This window comes from Camelus bactrianus, chromosome 11, assembly GCF_048773025.1.
Source record: "Camelus bactrianus isolate YW-2024 breed Bactrian camel chromosome 11, ASM4877302v1, whole genome shotgun sequence".
Lineage (NCBI taxonomy): Eukaryota > Metazoa > Chordata > Mammalia > Artiodactyla > Camelidae > Camelus > Camelus bactrianus.
In genome coordinates this window covers 44,501,014-44,518,118 of record NC_133549.1, presented here as the reverse complement: position 1 = coordinate 44,518,118, position 17,105 = coordinate 44,501,014, and the positions used below count along the sequence as shown (strand labels likewise).

General features: G+C 44.8%; 1 protein-coding gene across 1 annotated transcript in view; it reads right to left on the bottom strand.

The window, feature by feature from the left end:
• Window positions 1–40: 40 nt before the first annotated feature.
• PIK3AP1 (phosphoinositide-3-kinase adaptor protein 1) overlaps window positions 41–17,105 on the bottom strand; it is a 104,975-nt gene continuing 87,910 nt past the window's right edge. The window contains exons 14-17 of the mRNA XM_074373835.1: window positions 12,149–12,304; window positions 10,561–10,631; window positions 9,138–9,256; window positions 41–2,957 (exon numbers count right to left, since the gene is read on the bottom strand). Of these exons, the coding sequence (XP_074229936.1) occupies window positions 2,900–2,957; window positions 9,138–9,256; window positions 10,561–10,631; window positions 12,149–12,304 (404 nt within the window). The 3' untranslated portion in view covers window positions 41–2,899. The remainder of the gene's footprint in view (window positions 2,958–9,137; window positions 9,257–10,560; window positions 10,632–12,148; window positions 12,305–17,105) is intronic.

Sequence of the window (17,105 nt, the reverse complement as noted above, 5' to 3'; positions counted from 1 at the left end):
GAGGAAGGCCACATTATATTCTTAATAACTCACTTGGAAATGAATCAAACACAATTTATTTATCAAACCAAAGAAAACATTTAAATGGGCAGATTCCTCAAAATTGAGGATTGATTTTTAGGATGAATCTTCTAGAGTTATCCAAATTAGCTACTTGTCTTTCTTAGAAATAAATCTGTTACTAATGCTTCCTTAGCCAACCAGCTGCAAAATCCACACACTATTCTTTGAAAGACCAGCAGAGAAAATGAATACTTCCTGGGGCATATGGGAGAGGGATCTAAAAATCCCAACTACTGAGGTGATATAGGATGGACTAGGATCTCTCTTTTTTAATGACAAAGCAAGACAAAAGGAGAGGGAGAGGGTAGGTAACTTAGCTTGACTTATAAAAATATTCATTGAAATCATTTACATACTATTTGCCTAATTATGGCAAAGCATTAGGGATTATTCACATCATTAAATACGTCAGGTTAAATTATTTGATTGTAACACACACCTCCTGTTTATAGTCTATCAGTGTTCCTACTTTGTTGCTTATATTGTTGGTTATCTGCTCACAGGTTTTAATATAAGATGAAGGAACAGTGCTGGCCTAGGAACTGGTGGACAATGTACCTTGTACAGTTAGAGGCAAAGGCAATAGCAATGAATATGACCAGTAGCTTCACTGTCTATTGAGCCAGTTTGTAAAATCTTGGGGAAGGATGGTGTCAGCAGAGCTGTCTCCCAAGGTATCATACAGAGAACTTTTTACAGAGACTAGGTGTCTTTGGACACATAGTTACAATTTAGTTTCTGATCCTCATTGTATTGAAACCCATGAAAAATGTCACCCCATCATTTCTTTGATAACATGGTCCCAGTGTTTCATCCAAATTTTTTCGTTTTCTTCTTTTACTTTTACACACAACCAATCACTTTGGATCTTCAGTGAACATTCAACAAAGTTTTAGACTTGCCATTTTTGACTTGGAACTCCTGATCATTTCTATCTGTGTCTCAAGTGTGTCACATTTATGAAACCCAGGTTTCTCATCAGCACTCAGTCTTATGTTTTCCACTTATTTTTCATATAAGAATAAAATGCAATAAAATATTTCAATATTGCACAAAGAGTGATATGCATACAAAGATGGTAACAGCATTGGCTGATAGTAGGTTTTGCCATGTTATTGATTTAAATACTTATTAATCAGAGAATGTAAAAAAATCTAATTTTGACATCCAAAAGGGGGCTTAGGGGTACTGAATATAAAAATGTATAGCTTTTATCAAAATCAAATGTGCCTAAGATAGAGACTATCTATAAATAACAGTGAGGATAACTGTACCAACATTATATTTCTTGTTCTCCTTTCATCTCACATTACCTGATTTCTCCCAAATAAGTGACAAGGGGAGTAAAGGGGCCACCGTAAAATGGCTGCCGGGCGCCAGGCATTATGGTAGGTAATTTGCACAAATATTCTCTTAATGGCCAGGGCCAATAGTGTATTTAAAGTCAGAAAAGAAAAAAAAAAAACTTGCAAACAGAAAAACCCAAGACCCCAGAAGCTATTAATTTCAATAAGTCCTTGTTTGCCAGACTGAGGAATGAAATGGAAAAATAATTTTTAATCATTAGAAAATGACTTAATAAAGCTACTCAAATAGATCTTTGATAGTGTGGCTTTTATATATTTGTGTGGGATGGAGAATAATTTCATAGAATACCACCAGGTTTCTGATCATTTTTAAAGAAATAGATCTGATACTAATTTGACTGTATGTTTAAGCATCAGGTTAAGAACCAGTGCTTTAAAGGTAGATTTATGTGCTAGGGACTCAAAATTAATGATACCTTTAAGGCTCTACAATCTCTGCACAGATTTCCTAAGCCTAGTGGTAATAACAGGTATATAAGGAAATAGATAACGATTTCTATTGTAGGGACCCCTCAGCAGAGTGAAAGTCAAGGAGCCTCCTCTCTCCTGTGGCCAGAACTAAGATCTATCAAGTGAGGTCCCCGGTATCCCAAGCTTCTGGTTCCCAACCACTTTTTAAATGTTCCTTGACAGCATCACTGTTTTGAAAGCATACTGAATTATAAATGCCCCAAATACTTAATAGTCCCATACCTGGGAGATGTGGAAGAAGGAAACTTCTGGAAGGCCAATAGTCAGTCACTGACCGAATTTCTACATGGGCATATCTAAGGGAGAGCTTGGCTATTTGGAGATGGGAAGTGGTGACCTAGAATCAGCGGGTTCTGATTCTAGACCCACCTCTTCTTCTAACCAGGTGAATACTCTTGGTTCTTCTCTGAAAGCTCAGAGTTGCCTTCTGTATAAGAGGAGTTAAAACTAGTCCCTCTTTAAAGTCTTTTTGAGTCTGTTGTATGTGACCAGCCCTGGCATTTAAACACCCTCCTGAATCTACAGAAAAGTTGAAGAATTATTTAAAAATTAGGACATACCTTCTTACTTGAATACTGTAAGTCTTAAATCATAACCACTTCTAGAAATTAGGTTGGACTAGCAAATAACCAAGGCCTAGTGTAAGTGCATTTCAGTAAAATCACTTGTAAAATACATTTCTAAGCAATCTCTTTTGGCTTCTGACATGCCAAATTAGAGGTAAGTATTCTAATTAAGTCTTCATCCTCTTGGCAAACAAGGATATGGATCAATAAACCTGGTGATAGTGAATGAAGTTCTTCATTTTTCACTTCTTTGTGCCTTAATAATATCTTCTTCAAGGAACGCCCAAACCAGCAGGGCTACAACAATACCAGCAATGAGAGTGGGTCTTAAGGTCTGCAGTCACACCGTGAAACTCAACATGAAGACTTCGTTGACAGGCAGAAAACTGCAAGTCCCAAAGTCCCAAAGTAGGCAGGTTTTAGGAGGTGGAATCAACGACCTCTGGGTGGAACTGGTGGAGGAGGGTGGAAAGTCTCCCTCGTCGGGGGCCTGAAATGAAAGATAAAGCAACTATTTTAAAACGAATTTGATGAACTAGTTCTTAGACATCACTTGCTGCAAACTTGGTATACTATGCGAATCACATGCTCTTCAATTAATGAAACTACACACATACGGACCTCTGAGTGGCACACATGCTAAGCTGTGACTTGCAATCCTAGCTGCACATCGGAAGTGCCAGTGGAGCTTTGAAAAAATACCAACTCCCAGGCTCGATCCCAGACCTTTCCCCTCATAATCTCTAGAGGATAGGGCTCAAGCATGACAACTTTCGTGTCCCTATTTAAAACAGTTGTATTAACCATGCCTTTGTTTTCTGAGGCTTTGATATCTGGGGCCTCACTGATCCTTGGAGGGACTGCCCCTCCCCGGATAAACTAACTCCTAGAGATAGCAAACCACCTGCCGGTGAGCACGCTTTCATATGCAAACTAACCAATCTAGAGTCCGTACCCCAGCCACCTCCTTCACTGGGGCTCTCACATTCGGGGCTACTATCCCGTTGCACTGATCACCCCAGGGCCTGGTGCCAGACAACTAGAGACAGCCCTTTGCCCCAAAGCCTGCTGAAATTATTCAAGCTAGCCAATCCTAAATCTGCCTAGTCTACCTCACTTGTTCCTTCCTGCAGGAACCACAATAAATGCTCTTGCCCATGTTTCTCCCCGCCCCACCCCCACTCTCCTGACTAAACCCAGTGCTTCCCCGTGTGCCGCATCCCAGCATAATGTACCCCTCCTCTTGGGATCCATGAGTATAACAAGTTATCTATTCAATGGCAGTCGTCTCCTGATTTGTTGACCTTGCCATACTTAAATAACAATAAAACCTCTATTTTAAAGCTCTAGTGATTCAAATATGCAGACAGGCAGGAGATACACTGTAGTAGGGAGATCCCTTAAGAGAGGACTTAGTTTCTGAAGCTGGCTTCTCACAACTACTTCCACCTAAGATCACTAAGTGTGTTACCCCAACTCCACGTTAGCTTTCCTAGAAGTGCCCTTCCACATTAGATGTTTGGGTTTTTCAACAGTCATAAATGACACTCCAGATAGACTCAGGTGAGTGTATTTACAGAGAGGTTCAACGATTACTGATGGTATTTCCAAGTGTGTGCTATAAAACCAATATTTAATTCTCTTGGAAGCCAGTCAATAAGTCAAGAAAGAGAGCTCTGTCAGGTGCTGTAATTGAACTGAGCTGCCTAGGAATTGCGTACTTGAGGACTGAATGAATCAGTGAGTAAATATTTACCAAATGTCTCTTGATTGCAAGTTTTGCGTAGGCCAAGGAAATAATAAAAGAGGTGGGAAAAGAGGTATGCCATCTCAGGAACAGAGAGGGAGGCAGAAGTAGAAAAGAGTAACAACAGTCATCCTCAGGAGGTCCTGCTGTGGCCCTTGGGAGTAGATGACTTTCTGTGGTTGTCTCTTTATACAGAGAAAACAAAAGGACAATCTCCTTCCATCTCCCTGACCTGCCCTACGAACAGTGGGCTTATAGGAGAAAGCTGAAGGACAGTGAGGGGATACCACTTACTACCTGAGCTTCCTCCTTTCCTTCCTTCTTCCCTTCCTTCCTCTCAACAAACGTTTATCTACTCTGCATCTACTCCTGGGTGTGGGATAGAAGAGCAAGTAAAATGGACATGGATTCCACCCTCAAGGTGCAAGAATATCATGGGTGAGACAGACAATAGGGAAAATCATAACACTGCACCGAATGTTTTGATCGGGGACGTTCAGAACCTGTGAGAACACATGGCAGAGGCGTTTATTCATGTGTCTGGAGGACAAGTTCAACTTCTCTAAGCCTGTTTCTCATCTGCCAAACAGAGGTGAAGATACCTACATTGGAGTATTGCTTGAGGCTTGGCGATGACAGTTTGAAAGTGGGTAGCAGAGTTTCTGGCTTAGAATATGCATTCAAGAGGTAAAGCTAATAATTTTACTATTATGATAAAAATCTCTTCTTAGATCTTTCCCCATGCACGTGAAACTTACATCTTATCTTCCATCACAAAGATAGTTGTGATTTCCTCCTCTTCTGCTGCCCCTCTCTGAAGTTGGGGTGGGTCTACTAGCAAACCATCTTCATATTTTATTCTGATGAACAATCCTACCAAGGATTGGAAGCCTCATCTCAGGGAAATGGACTTGTGATTATAGACATATCTGAACCATGGAAGTAAAGGGTAATAAATCAGAATTAAGGGGTGGTCTGTGAGGAGACAGCCTCTCCATGACACTGGGAAGCTGGAGTTGGAGACAGGACTGTCCAGTCCAGAGACACCTGGGCACTGGCTGCTTTCTCCTTCCTGTTGAAGGTGAGGTCTTGCTGATGGTAAGCCTGGTTCAAGAATCCAGCAATCCTAACATTGGTTAACATTCTTTTAAAGCAATCCTGTTATTTTGATGGTATGCTTTTGTACGGTCACAATGTTGTTAAAAATATGTTTACGTTTTCCCACTAGTTTGTAAATAGCTGCAGGCCCAAGTCCCTTACTCTCTAACCCCTCCGGCCTCTCCTCGGGACTCCACAGATCTCTTTACAAGCCAGCATCTAAACGACTAACTCCTGGTACTCCAGGAGGCCTTTAGAAGTGTGTTCTGATTCCATGGTACTAGGCTATGCCTTAAAGGGGAGTGCGTAGATTATCAGTGACTGGCAAATCACTAGTAAATGGCAAAATATATTAAAAAAAAAAAAAGGGGGCTACGGCTTAGCAAGATTTTGGCTTCCCCCCCACCCCAATTGTTAAGACTTTACCTATGAAGAATGTCATAATCAGCTGCCTACTCTATAGGGACTACTGTCCTGCACGGGGAACACCTTGCTAAGATATAATGCATCTGCTCCTGTTTGTGTCACCATCTGCCTTCTGTAACTTTGAAGAATATTGGGAACTTACAACAGGTGAGAATGTGAAGCTTCTTTCCACTAATCTGTAACCCAGCCGGCACTGGGGTTGGTGACTTGATGGCTAGCCATTTAGAGATAGGTAGTCCAACCCAAGCAGTTCCAGTAGATCCATCCACCCATTCATTCACTTGCATGATACTTACTAAGTTCCTAGTATGTGTCAAGTAGCTAACTCCATGCTGGGCTGGGAGGGTAGAAAAACTTTTTTTCAATCAAAAACATTCTCTATTCTTGCAAGGTTCTCTATCTACTTGAGGAGACACATATGTAAACAAGGGCCACAATATGGAATGAATTACAATAGAGGTATTCGGGGAAACACAGGAAAGTTCACTTTACATAGGAACATCAAGGAAGGCTTCACAGAAGAGGTGATGTTTGGACTGAGTCCTAAAGGATGCATAGGAATTTTCTAAGCAGAGATTGGAAGCATGTAAGAAGATAGCATTCCAGGCAAAAGAAGGAACAGATTGGGCAAAGACAGTATATAATGGTACAGCTCACTAGGAATTCTTAAGGGGTTGAACATGGGTCCATATAGGAGAAGGATGAGACTTAGGGCCACAGCGTGCTGGAAAAAATACAGAATTAAATGTAAGGCTTTTATGCCAGGAAGTGACATCATCAGCTATTTCTGTTCTTAGAAAGTGCACTCTGGGACAGTGTGGAGGAGGGACTGACTGGAGGCAGGGAGGTAAATGTAAGCCTACAAGGATGAACTTAGGCACTGGCAGATGGGGAGGAGGGGGTGGATGTGAGCGCTGAAAGGGCAGCAGAATGAACAGAGCTTGAGGAGCTGCGAGGGAGCCAGGAGTGGAGGACGACTCCGGGTGAGGGGCTTGGGGAAGTGTCGTGTCTCAGGCTGGGAAATCATGAGGAGAAAGCAGTGTAGGGCAGAGGATGGCAAAGGGGATGATGAGTTTCATTCTACCTAGGCTATGTTTGAGATCTCTGTGGGACATCTGGTCAAGTCCCCAGTGAACAGTAGGAAATAGAAGGCCAAGATAGAGATGGAGATGGAGATTTGGAGTCTACTGGCAATTCGAGTTCACAGAGTGAGGAGAGCAAGGGGCCAGCATAGAGAGAGGGATGAGCAGGATGAAGACTGCACCCACCAGTGCTGTTTGAGAGAGAGGAGGGTTCGGGAGAACATGAGTGGGGAAGAGTTGCCAATTCCCAGATCTGGAAGTGGAGTGGAGACCACCCAGGTCAGCCTCCCCTCCTGTCTGTCAGTGGGTCAGGTGTTCAGGAAAAGAGGCCATTTTATTCTTCACTCAAACATCTCCTCATTTTATTATGAAAATTACGTACATACTTACAAATCACTTGCATGTTTGCCAATCTTCACACCCAAAATGCACCTAAACCCCAGTTTCTATCAATTATAGATTTCTTTGCAAATACCATTTCTTTAGTAAAATGCATTTTCCTCCCTCTCTCTTCCCATCTTCATCAAAATATGCTTCCAGACTCCCTCAAACAATTTCATCTGCCATCTCCCTTTACATATTAACTGCATCCCAGCTTCCAGACTTTAATTTCTGGAACCCATTTCCCTGGTTGTTCTCTCTTCTGCTGACAAAATCCCACAGAGTCTTTGTAGCTATAGATTCAAACTTGACTCTTTTTAATCCTGCTATGATTGGATATCTGCCTCCAAAGTCTTTACCTTCAGAAATAAAAGATCTGAGATCTTGGATCTCCCCCCCCCCCCGCCTCCATGACACCTCCACCTCCTTGGAGAGGTGTAATAAAATACCTAAAAGACTGGACCCTGGAGTCAGGCTCACCTAGGTCTGCCACACAGAGTAAGTCTTAATCAAGTCTCAAGCCCCAGTTTTGACATCTGCAAAATGGGATAACACTAAATATCTACCTTTTAGAGTTTCAAAGAGAATTAAATGAGATAATGCATTTAGTGTGTTTAACCGAATACCTGACACATAGTAAGTGGTCAATAAATATTAGCATTTATTACCATAATTGCTCTCCATAAACACCCCTCCCCAGTCACTATCTATATAATAATTTTCAAGCAACAGAACATTGCAGAAATGCAGGAGATTGGACTAGATTATCACTAAGGTTCCTTCTAGGGCTAATGTTCTACTATGTGACCTCTAGTCTACACCAGGGAAACATGCCCGGTGAATGTGATGCAGCTTGGGGCTGTGGGAGGTTTGTGTAGCAAGTGTCACTATGTGACTGTTTCTGGGAGCACATGGAAAAGTGGCGAATAGCAAGGGGAGAAATGGAAAGATCCTCAGCGCAGAGTCAGCTGCTTTTTCCAGAAAAGCAGAAGAAAAGCCTCCTTGCACTTTCTCAACAAATTCCACTGATGAGGTTCATCTGAGTTAAAAGTTTCAAAATGCAAAATAAAATCCTGGTTGGAAAAAAAATCTTCCTGCTTTTAAAATCACCCCCCGCCAACATCGCATTTTAGGTATCAAAGATTTAAACTCCTAAAGCAAGCCTAGGCTTTTATTCCCAAAGGCTCCTTTCTACATTAGCAGACACATAAGCTAGCTTTGACCACCTTTTCTGTGACCCAACAAGATCTTGATAAGATTCCTGCCAGAGGCCCAAGCACTATTGTAAACAAAGACAGACATCAGAGCCCCATGAATCAGTCACACTGTTCGGTGTAACACCCATCTCCAAACCTCCATAGGCTCATCCTTCTGAATAAACTATCACTCAGACTGTTGAGTTCTTACTCTGGGCTGAAAACTCAATCCTTACAACTCCGTGAGGAAGTTCTGTTATCTCTCCATTTTACAGACAAGGAAATTGAGGCACATGGAAGGTAAATAATTCATCCAAGTTCACAAGTGGCTACCAGAGACTTATCCCCAGGTAGTGTGTCCCTGGGTAGCTTCCCACCTGTGTTTTCATTCCCAGTGCCTTCTTATCTCCTGGTCCCCAAAAGGCACTGTCCCCATAATACAGTCAAGGAATTAGTTACTTAAGAGCTGAATTCTAACCAAACAGATGAAAATTATGCAAGAAGTTGATGTTTACTAATGTGTTTTGCTGAGGAAATACTGTGTTTGTTATTTAAAATCTGTGCAACTGAGTGAAGTCTGACTTAAAGTGATGGAGAATCCATTCTGAAACGTGTCCAAAGTATGCATTTCAGGTAGTTTAGCCCTGCACTCATTCTTAGGTCATCTTAGATGTCAGCAGATCCTACTCTCCCTCTGGAACTCAGAGAGTGAGTTAAGAATCCATCAGCTTCAACGTTACCTCTGTGAGGCAGCTCGTGGTGGCACCCTGGGAGGCCTCTCAAGGGGCACGGTGGGTGCGTTGTCCACTTGTGGGGGGCCTGGACTACGGCTTCTGGTAACCTCAGGGACTTCATTATCCTACAGCAAAAAGAGGAGAAAGAGAGGTGAAAATTACGTTAAGCTACCAGCAGAGCTGGACACTGCTATCCCACAAGCTCAGACCTCCTTCAGCTTTGGCTGAAGGTTATTTACTAAGTGATAGTCAACCCAGCAATACCAGGGCAGTTTCCACTGACTTTGATTCCGAGTCACTGAGGAGACAATCTGGCCCAAATTATCATTAATGATCTGAACGCTCCTTCCTGGCTACTCAAAGCGAGGTCTCTGGGCCGTCAACATCAGCATGACCAGGGAGCATGAGAGAAACGCTCCTCCCCAGATCCGCTCCATCAGAACCTGCATTTCAACAAGATCCCAGGTAATTCTTGTGCATATTCAAATTTGAGAAGCACTGCTCTGTACAACCAGATACAGCGGAAGAAATTTTATTTTTAAACGAAAGTCCCTGTTTGAGGACAACAGAATCATGAGTGACCCTCAGTTACAGGGTAGTCCAAGCTGTACACTGGAGGGGCAGCCCATGCCTAGGGCCCTATGTCACGGAGTCTCCTTGGTTGGCAGTGACCCACATGACCCTTTCCACTGGTTCCAGCCACTGGTCACTGGATCAGGATAGACACCCTGACTCAAACTGGGCCTCAGCCTAAGGCAGCAACGTACTCTCTGCTCCAAGGCCTTGTGGCTCTCAGGGGACTGTTTGCCCCTATACATGTGGAAAAGCAGAAAAGGCCAGTGCACAGGGAGAGAAAAAAGCAGATGTGCAAAAGGAAGAGTGTGTGGCCCCAGGAAATACACGGAACAGCGGCTTTGGCTCCGGCATGCCTCACCGCTCTGACCCAGGCCCAGAAAGGTGATCACTGACCCCAATTCCCTGATATTCATCCAGTTCCTCCTCACAGAGTCCCCTTTTGGCTTAACCTTTCCTCTCTCCCTCCCTCCCCCCTTCTGTCAGTCCTTCCTTCCCTTCTCTTTATTGAGGTGAAATTCACATAAAATGAAATTAACCATTTTAAAGTGAACATCTAGCACATTCACATTACTGTGCAACCACCATCTCTATCTAGTCCCCAGACATTTTCATGACCCTAGAAGGAAACACTGTACCCATTAAGCAGTTTCTCCCCATTTCCCCTCCCCCCAGCCCTGGGACCCACCCATCTGCACCCTGTCTCTGTGGATCTACCTATTCTGGACATTTCCTATAAATGGGATCCTACAACATGTAACCTCTAGTGTCTGACTTCTTTCACCTGGATTTCTAGTTCCCGCAGTGAAAACGACCCCTAGGACAAGACACATGGGGGTGGGGCCCCGGCTCTCACCTCGTTGTCCCCCTCCATCCCGCTGCTCACACTGAGGAGGCTCCGGGTGCTGGATCGGTTACTCGCGCTGCCTAAAGGGTGCAAACAAAATCAGCCGGACTGTGGATTCTCTCCAGCTACATTACAACACAGAACTCTAGCTAAGTGTCTATACCACTTCTCCTCTCTGCCAAGACCCACCTGAAAGATGAGCCGCCTGCCCCCTGCTTCCTCTGCCACCTGCCACCATTTCTGAACTTGTCAGAATTCTCTAAATTGCCTCAAGGCGGGAAGGGGTTGAATACACATTATCACCTGCATTATGTAAGGGGAGGTGTTTTCTGCCTAGTCTAGACTTCCCATGTGGTTGTGATATGATTTAGGTCTGTTTCAACAGATAATAGCGGCAGAGGGAAAAGCCGGGATCTACTCCCATTTTGTCACTGACTGGCTGTGGGAATTTGGGCAAAAATCTTACACTTTCTGGGTTACAAGTACTCCATTAATAAAGTAAAGAGGGAGAATAGTTCAGAGGTTCTTGACCAAAACCCATGGATGGGCAAAACTGTGTGTGTGTGTGTGTGTGTGTGTGTGTGTGTGTGTACACATGAACATGCATTTTTCTAGGAAGCACGTCCAGAGTATACATCAGGTTTGCAAAGCAGTTTGTGATACAGAAAAGATTAAGAACCCCTGGATTAGACTACCTTCCCGTTCCTACATCCATTTGGGGATCCTCTGCCTGACATTTAAGGAGACGTGAGTCCTGAAATTCAGCTTATCTCTTGCTCTTTTATTTCTCTCCTAGCTGTTTTGATAACACTAAAAATGTATGAAAGAAGGGAAACTTGATCTATTTGGCTTGTGAAGCCGGAGTGTCTGAAGTCAGCTACCACCGCCCTGGATCCGGAAACAAAGCCCCAGCTCCTGCCTGCCCATCAGTGTGTATTGTCTGCTGCAATCAGACTCCTATTCAAGCTTTCAAGCCAAAAGGAAGACATTTCCTAATTAGATCCTCAACTTGCCTATAAAGTTGGAATTCTCAAATCTGAGCCCACTGTTTTCTAATGTTTCTGACATTGTCCCTTTTCCTTCCCCTTATCACAGTTGAAGCAAAAAGAATAGTAGGTGAGAGACTCGGTCCTGGATCCAGTCTGCCTGAGTTCAATCCCAGCGCCACCATTTATTAGCTATTTAACATAGAGGGAGGCACTAAGCCTCCAGTTTTCTCCTTGATAAATAGAGGTGATAGCAGCTATACCATAGAATGGCTGTGAGAATCAAATCAGAGAATCTGTGGAGGGGGCTTAACACATAGTCCAAATGCTAAACAAGTGTTAACTACTATTATGATTAAGCTTTATCATTTATAAAAGTGATAGAGTGATAATTATCACACAATCTGGCCTCAAGGGATATTTGTGTATAGGATCTTTGACCCCCTGAAAAAAGGAGAACTTCACAGGCTAAATGTCCCCATTTCTTACATCTCCCAAGCCCAAATCAGGCTCCAGTTAAGATCTTCTGAGCTCATAATAGAGCATGTTTCCAAAGCCCAAAGGCACCCGCCGGAGTTCAGCGGTGAAGGTACTGGGGGTCACCTGCTTACTTGCAGTGCTGGAGGTACTGTCTGTTTTCCAGTCTCCTCGTCTTAGCTCTGTCCTTGGAGGGAAGACACTTTTCCTGGGGCCACTCTCATAGACTCCAAACTCCACTTTCCCAGGCAGGTGCTGCGAGTGCCGGATTGGGACTGTGATCTCCAAGCCTAGAATTAGAGAGAAAAGGGATAAGCTTTAAGGCATCGGATGCCATTTACCCAACTGCTGGGCTGCTCCTTCTCCGCCTGCCTCCTTCACCTGAACCTGGAGGGTGCCTGGAGGGGAGGGGAGGGGAGAGGAGAGGAGGAGCAGAAGCAGATCGGGGAGGGGGTGGGGATCCTGCTCAACAGCACTGAAGCTCCACAGAATCCTGCATGGCCATCACTGACAGAAGATTGGGGTGAAGGAATGTGGAAAAGGGCAGAGAAATGCTTTCCCAGCAGGCAGCGGAAAGAAGGTGCAGTTAGGGAAATGCTTAGCACCCCAGCTCTGCCACTCTCTGGCTGTGGAGCCTGAGTCAGTCAGTCAAGCCCTCTGAATTACCTCCCCTTCTCAAGAGGGGTGATAAGCCCCATTGTCTGTAATAATAAGTTATCCTGTGCATCACGCAGAGCTCTAAAAGCTTCCATATTTTTAGCTCCTTGAATCCTCCCAACACCCATGAAATAAATACTATTGTCATCATTCCCAACAGAAACAAAGGTACAGAGATGTGAAGTAGCATGTCCCCATGTCCACATCGCACAACTGGTTAGTGGGCCAGCTGGGATTTGAACCCAGGCTCCAAAGTCCAGGCTCTTACCCGCTACTCAGACTGCTTCTCAATCCCTTCATAAATGACAGATGATGCTGTCACAACTGACAGCAATGACCCAGACAGTTCAGGAAAGGAGGTCCATCAGACCCATGAAAGATTTTGTGACTTGCAAGTCTGGCCAGTGGTTTAAGGCCACACAGACACAGAAAGACGGATTCTGCTTCTGCCTCTTCACTGGCTTAGCCTTGCCCAGTGGTTGGTCTTTCTTCCTCCCTAGATTTCTACCCCAGATGCTACGAGGCAGGGCCTCTGGGAAGAGGTAGAAGCTCAGGTGTACTTGGGGGGACGTGTGCTCTTATTTTTGAGGAGCCACTTCCTCCATCACCTCCCCTTGCGCTCGGGTGCAGCAGGAAGCTCAGGGAGCGCAGCAGCAAGGTGGCTCCGCTTGCCAAAGCCAGAACCCTGCCAAGGAGGGCGAATGGGTGAACTAGAACAGAATGAAAGAGCAAGTGTGAGGGCAGGGCAGATCGAGTGCACAGAGAATTTTAAAAGGGTGGACTGTTGGTTTGCACGGGCTCTAGCTTTCCTGGTTTTAGACACTCTAGTTCCAAGGGTGGTGGCTGTTCCAAGTACTAACACAGCTCTCCAGGTCTCTGTCTAACAGAGGTCTTTTTCGTGTCCAACACAGATCTTTTACACATTCTTGGGCTCTCTTGGTTACAACTGAGCAGTGGAAACACCTGCCCAAGTTTGGAAGTACTCGGACAGAGACTAGCCGGTGTCCCGCACGTGGGTGTGAGCCCACAGTGTTTCAGAGCCCAAACAGGTGACACACTCCTCACCTCACCCCCAGCTTTGACCTAGCTGTTTAACAGCAACCTTTGAAAGGGAGGTTCCCGCCTGCTTAATTCACTTCAATGAGGCAATTTTTGACTCTCCACTAGTTTGAGAAGGAAGGAAAGTAAAATACACAGGGAAAAAAGTTGGAAGTCGAACATTCAAAAAATCAAGTAGATCCAGTGTAAGTGTCCACAAAATCCTGATATTCTTTGGATAGAGGAACAGTGCCAGGAAGAATAATTACCATCGTTCTATCGTGTAGCACTTTTCCCAAAGTGCACTCACATGTGTGGTTATCCCTCCTTTGAACTTGGCTTCTCCGTTAAGCAGATGAGTCACGTGTAACCACAGATGAGGAAACTGAGGCACAGAGTGGTTAAAAGTCCTGGCTCATGTAGTGATCAGTGACAAAGCAGGGATCAGAACCCAGGTTTCCTGGGACCCAGCCTGCTCCTCCTGGTCCTGCCCTGCACTGGTCACAGACATGTCCAGAACACAAACACTGATATTTTTCTCTTTGGGGCCGGGGTGTTCAGCAAGTCACGAGTCAGGCCAGCCCTGCTGATTTCCTACAGTGTCAGCTCTCTGCACTACCCCAGGGAGAGCAAAACAACTCCTAGGGCTGAAGAAAGACTGGCAAGTTATTACAAACAGACTCTTACTTTTTAATCGTCCTTGTTCTTTTAACTCAAATTAAAGAAAAATACTCATTGTTTTTCTTTTCTAAGGCAAATGAGGTTTCCAAATGAATAGAGTCAGTCCTTGAGTAGAGTGGTCGCCATTCCTGGAAAAGGTCCTTCAGCAGAAATGCCATTCATCAACCCTCATTTTCCTATAGGTCAATGTTATCCTGTGTCAATCGCTTTCAAATGTTTTGTGTGTGTGTGTGTGTGAAGCAGAATTCTTTCCTCTAGAGAAAACAACAGCTCAATGTGGAAAACGGATTTTTTTAAGGGAGCTGCAATGGTTGCAGTAGAATAAGTGGACCCAAACCCTGTTCCAATCCATCCTCGACTCACCCCCCCTCCCCGTTCCTACCCTTCCCCCACAAGCACGGATGCAGCAGCACTGGGCCCATCTGTGTGAAAATCCCTGGAACAGGCAATTACAAGCTAGAATGTCACTAAATATATAATCGAATTTTATGCAATTATCTAGTATATCACATTTACTCAACCTTCATTAACGATGCCTTCTCTTTGGCTCTGATGCCCTTGGGCCTCACCATGCAGTACAGGGTCCAACTTCCAACTGCTCGAGCTTTTTCTGGTAGCCAGATTACAGCACTCCTTCCCTGGCAGGCCTCAACCCAAGACATAGGAGCTGGCGTCTAAATGTCCCTTGGGAGGGATAACTCTTCCAGGGTATTCTCCATCAACTCCCAGCATCTCTGGGGAGATGAAGTGCTAACTGCACGCTGCTGGCTGCCTTCCCTTCCTCTCTCACTTCCCCACCCTCTGCTGGGCTCCCTGGGAAATCCCACATCAGCGACTTGCCCTCAAATCCTTGTCAGGGAAGAAACAGACAGTATTCACGGCTGCACAATATTGTGAAGGTACTTACTGCTACCAACTTGTACACTGAGGTGCAAAGGGTCGATTTTGCGTAATGTATATTTTACCACAATAGAAAACAGAAATGAAGGGAGACTCTTGGTGCTGCTGGATAGAGCATTCTCCCCATGTGGACTGCTTGTGGTCCCCAGCCATTCTTGTTCAGTGTCAAATCAGACAGTTTAATCTTTTACTAGTTAGGACGTTAGTAAAAGTCCCTTGTGTAAAAAGTAAAAAATACTTAACCCTTCCTGCCTTCCCCCCTCCAAATCCTAGTCAGAGAGTCTGCTTCTTGAGGAATAGGGTGGCAGGGACGGGAGGGCACCTGACTCATGCTCCTTTGAAAACATTTAGACATTGACCATTCTAATTTAGACTAGAGCTGCTGGTGGGTATCAGTTATTCTGAGCTAGAGTAGCCTTAGGTGAACTGTGTATAATGTTTTAAAAGCCATGATTCCAGACCTGGCCCCTGGGTGGTGAGTCCCAGCCCAGCGCACTTTCCCTGGAGGCCCTGCCTGAGAGGACGCCAGCCAGTGCGCAGGCGGTGTTTAGGGTGCTCTGTGTGCCAGGACCCCAGTGATACCCTAACTCATCTAGCCTCTGCAGCAACCCTACTGGGTGGGCACTTTTATTAGTGCCATTTTGCAGACGAGGACTGGGGCTCAGGGAGGTGAAGTACCTTGCCCATGGTTCCCAGCTAGTTAGAAGTGAACAGAGAGCAGGAACTTGACTTCAGTCCTGCAGGCCCCCAGACTGAAGCCTGCTCTTCGGTATGCGTGTCTGTCTTGCTTGAGTATCTGCAGTGGCCCCAGATGGAGCTTGGGTGGGTGGCCCAGGTGTGGCGACACCAGTAGCTTGGTTCTGGAGCCCACACGACCGAGCACACGGGACTCCCACGCTGTGACTCCCCAGCCTTCAAGCACTGCTTGTTCCACCAAATCACAGCTTTCTTGATGATGAGTATATTTAAAAGCTTGAAATGTCCCATGTTAACCAAGGCTTCTTTCCATCTTTGAGTTCATGTGCTCTAGTTTTAAAAAGCACCTCAGCCCGTCTACCACCTGGAGCCCTACTGTCTGACCCTAGGATGACTGTGCGGTTCTTAAACCAGATTTTCTGCCTTCTCTCCTTTCTCCTTCTCTCAATCCGGAGGCAGACAAGTATGAGCGTGGCTAGTGGCAGCGTACATTTAAAACCTAGTCACCCAAGCAGGTGCCTGAGGATGACCCCTCTGACCTTCTGCCATGGTTATAGCCCCTTTACCCCTCTTCTTCCAAGTTGTCAAAATCTTTAATATTCTCTAGCTAGTACTGTACTGTATGCAAAACACTATGCTAGGCATTGTGGGACAGGCTCTAGCAGAGAAAACCAGACCTACACAAATAAAAGATTAGCTCAAAAGCTACCAGATGGTAAAGATCATGTCTTACGGGTCTATTTGGCTGGATGCCTGGTGCTCAGGAAGTATTTATGGAATGGGTGAATGGTGTCACCAAACATTTTACTCAAATCAACCATTCCAACAAAGATTTACTGAGTTCCACCAATGTCCTGTGCTACACGCTGGGGATTCAACAGAGCACAAAACAGACAAGTTCTTTCCCTCAGAGACCTTATAGTAGGTATGAGGAAGGGGTGGAAAATAACCATAAGGATAGAAGCATAAGATAATTCCAGTCTATGATTTGTGAGAAGAGGGTGAGCAATGGCATAGGAAGTGAATCATGGAGGGCTGCTCTGGAGAGAATGGCAGAGAAGGTATCTCTGAAGGACGAAAAAGAGCCTGTGGGGAATGATGTGGGAAAAGAAGTCGGGG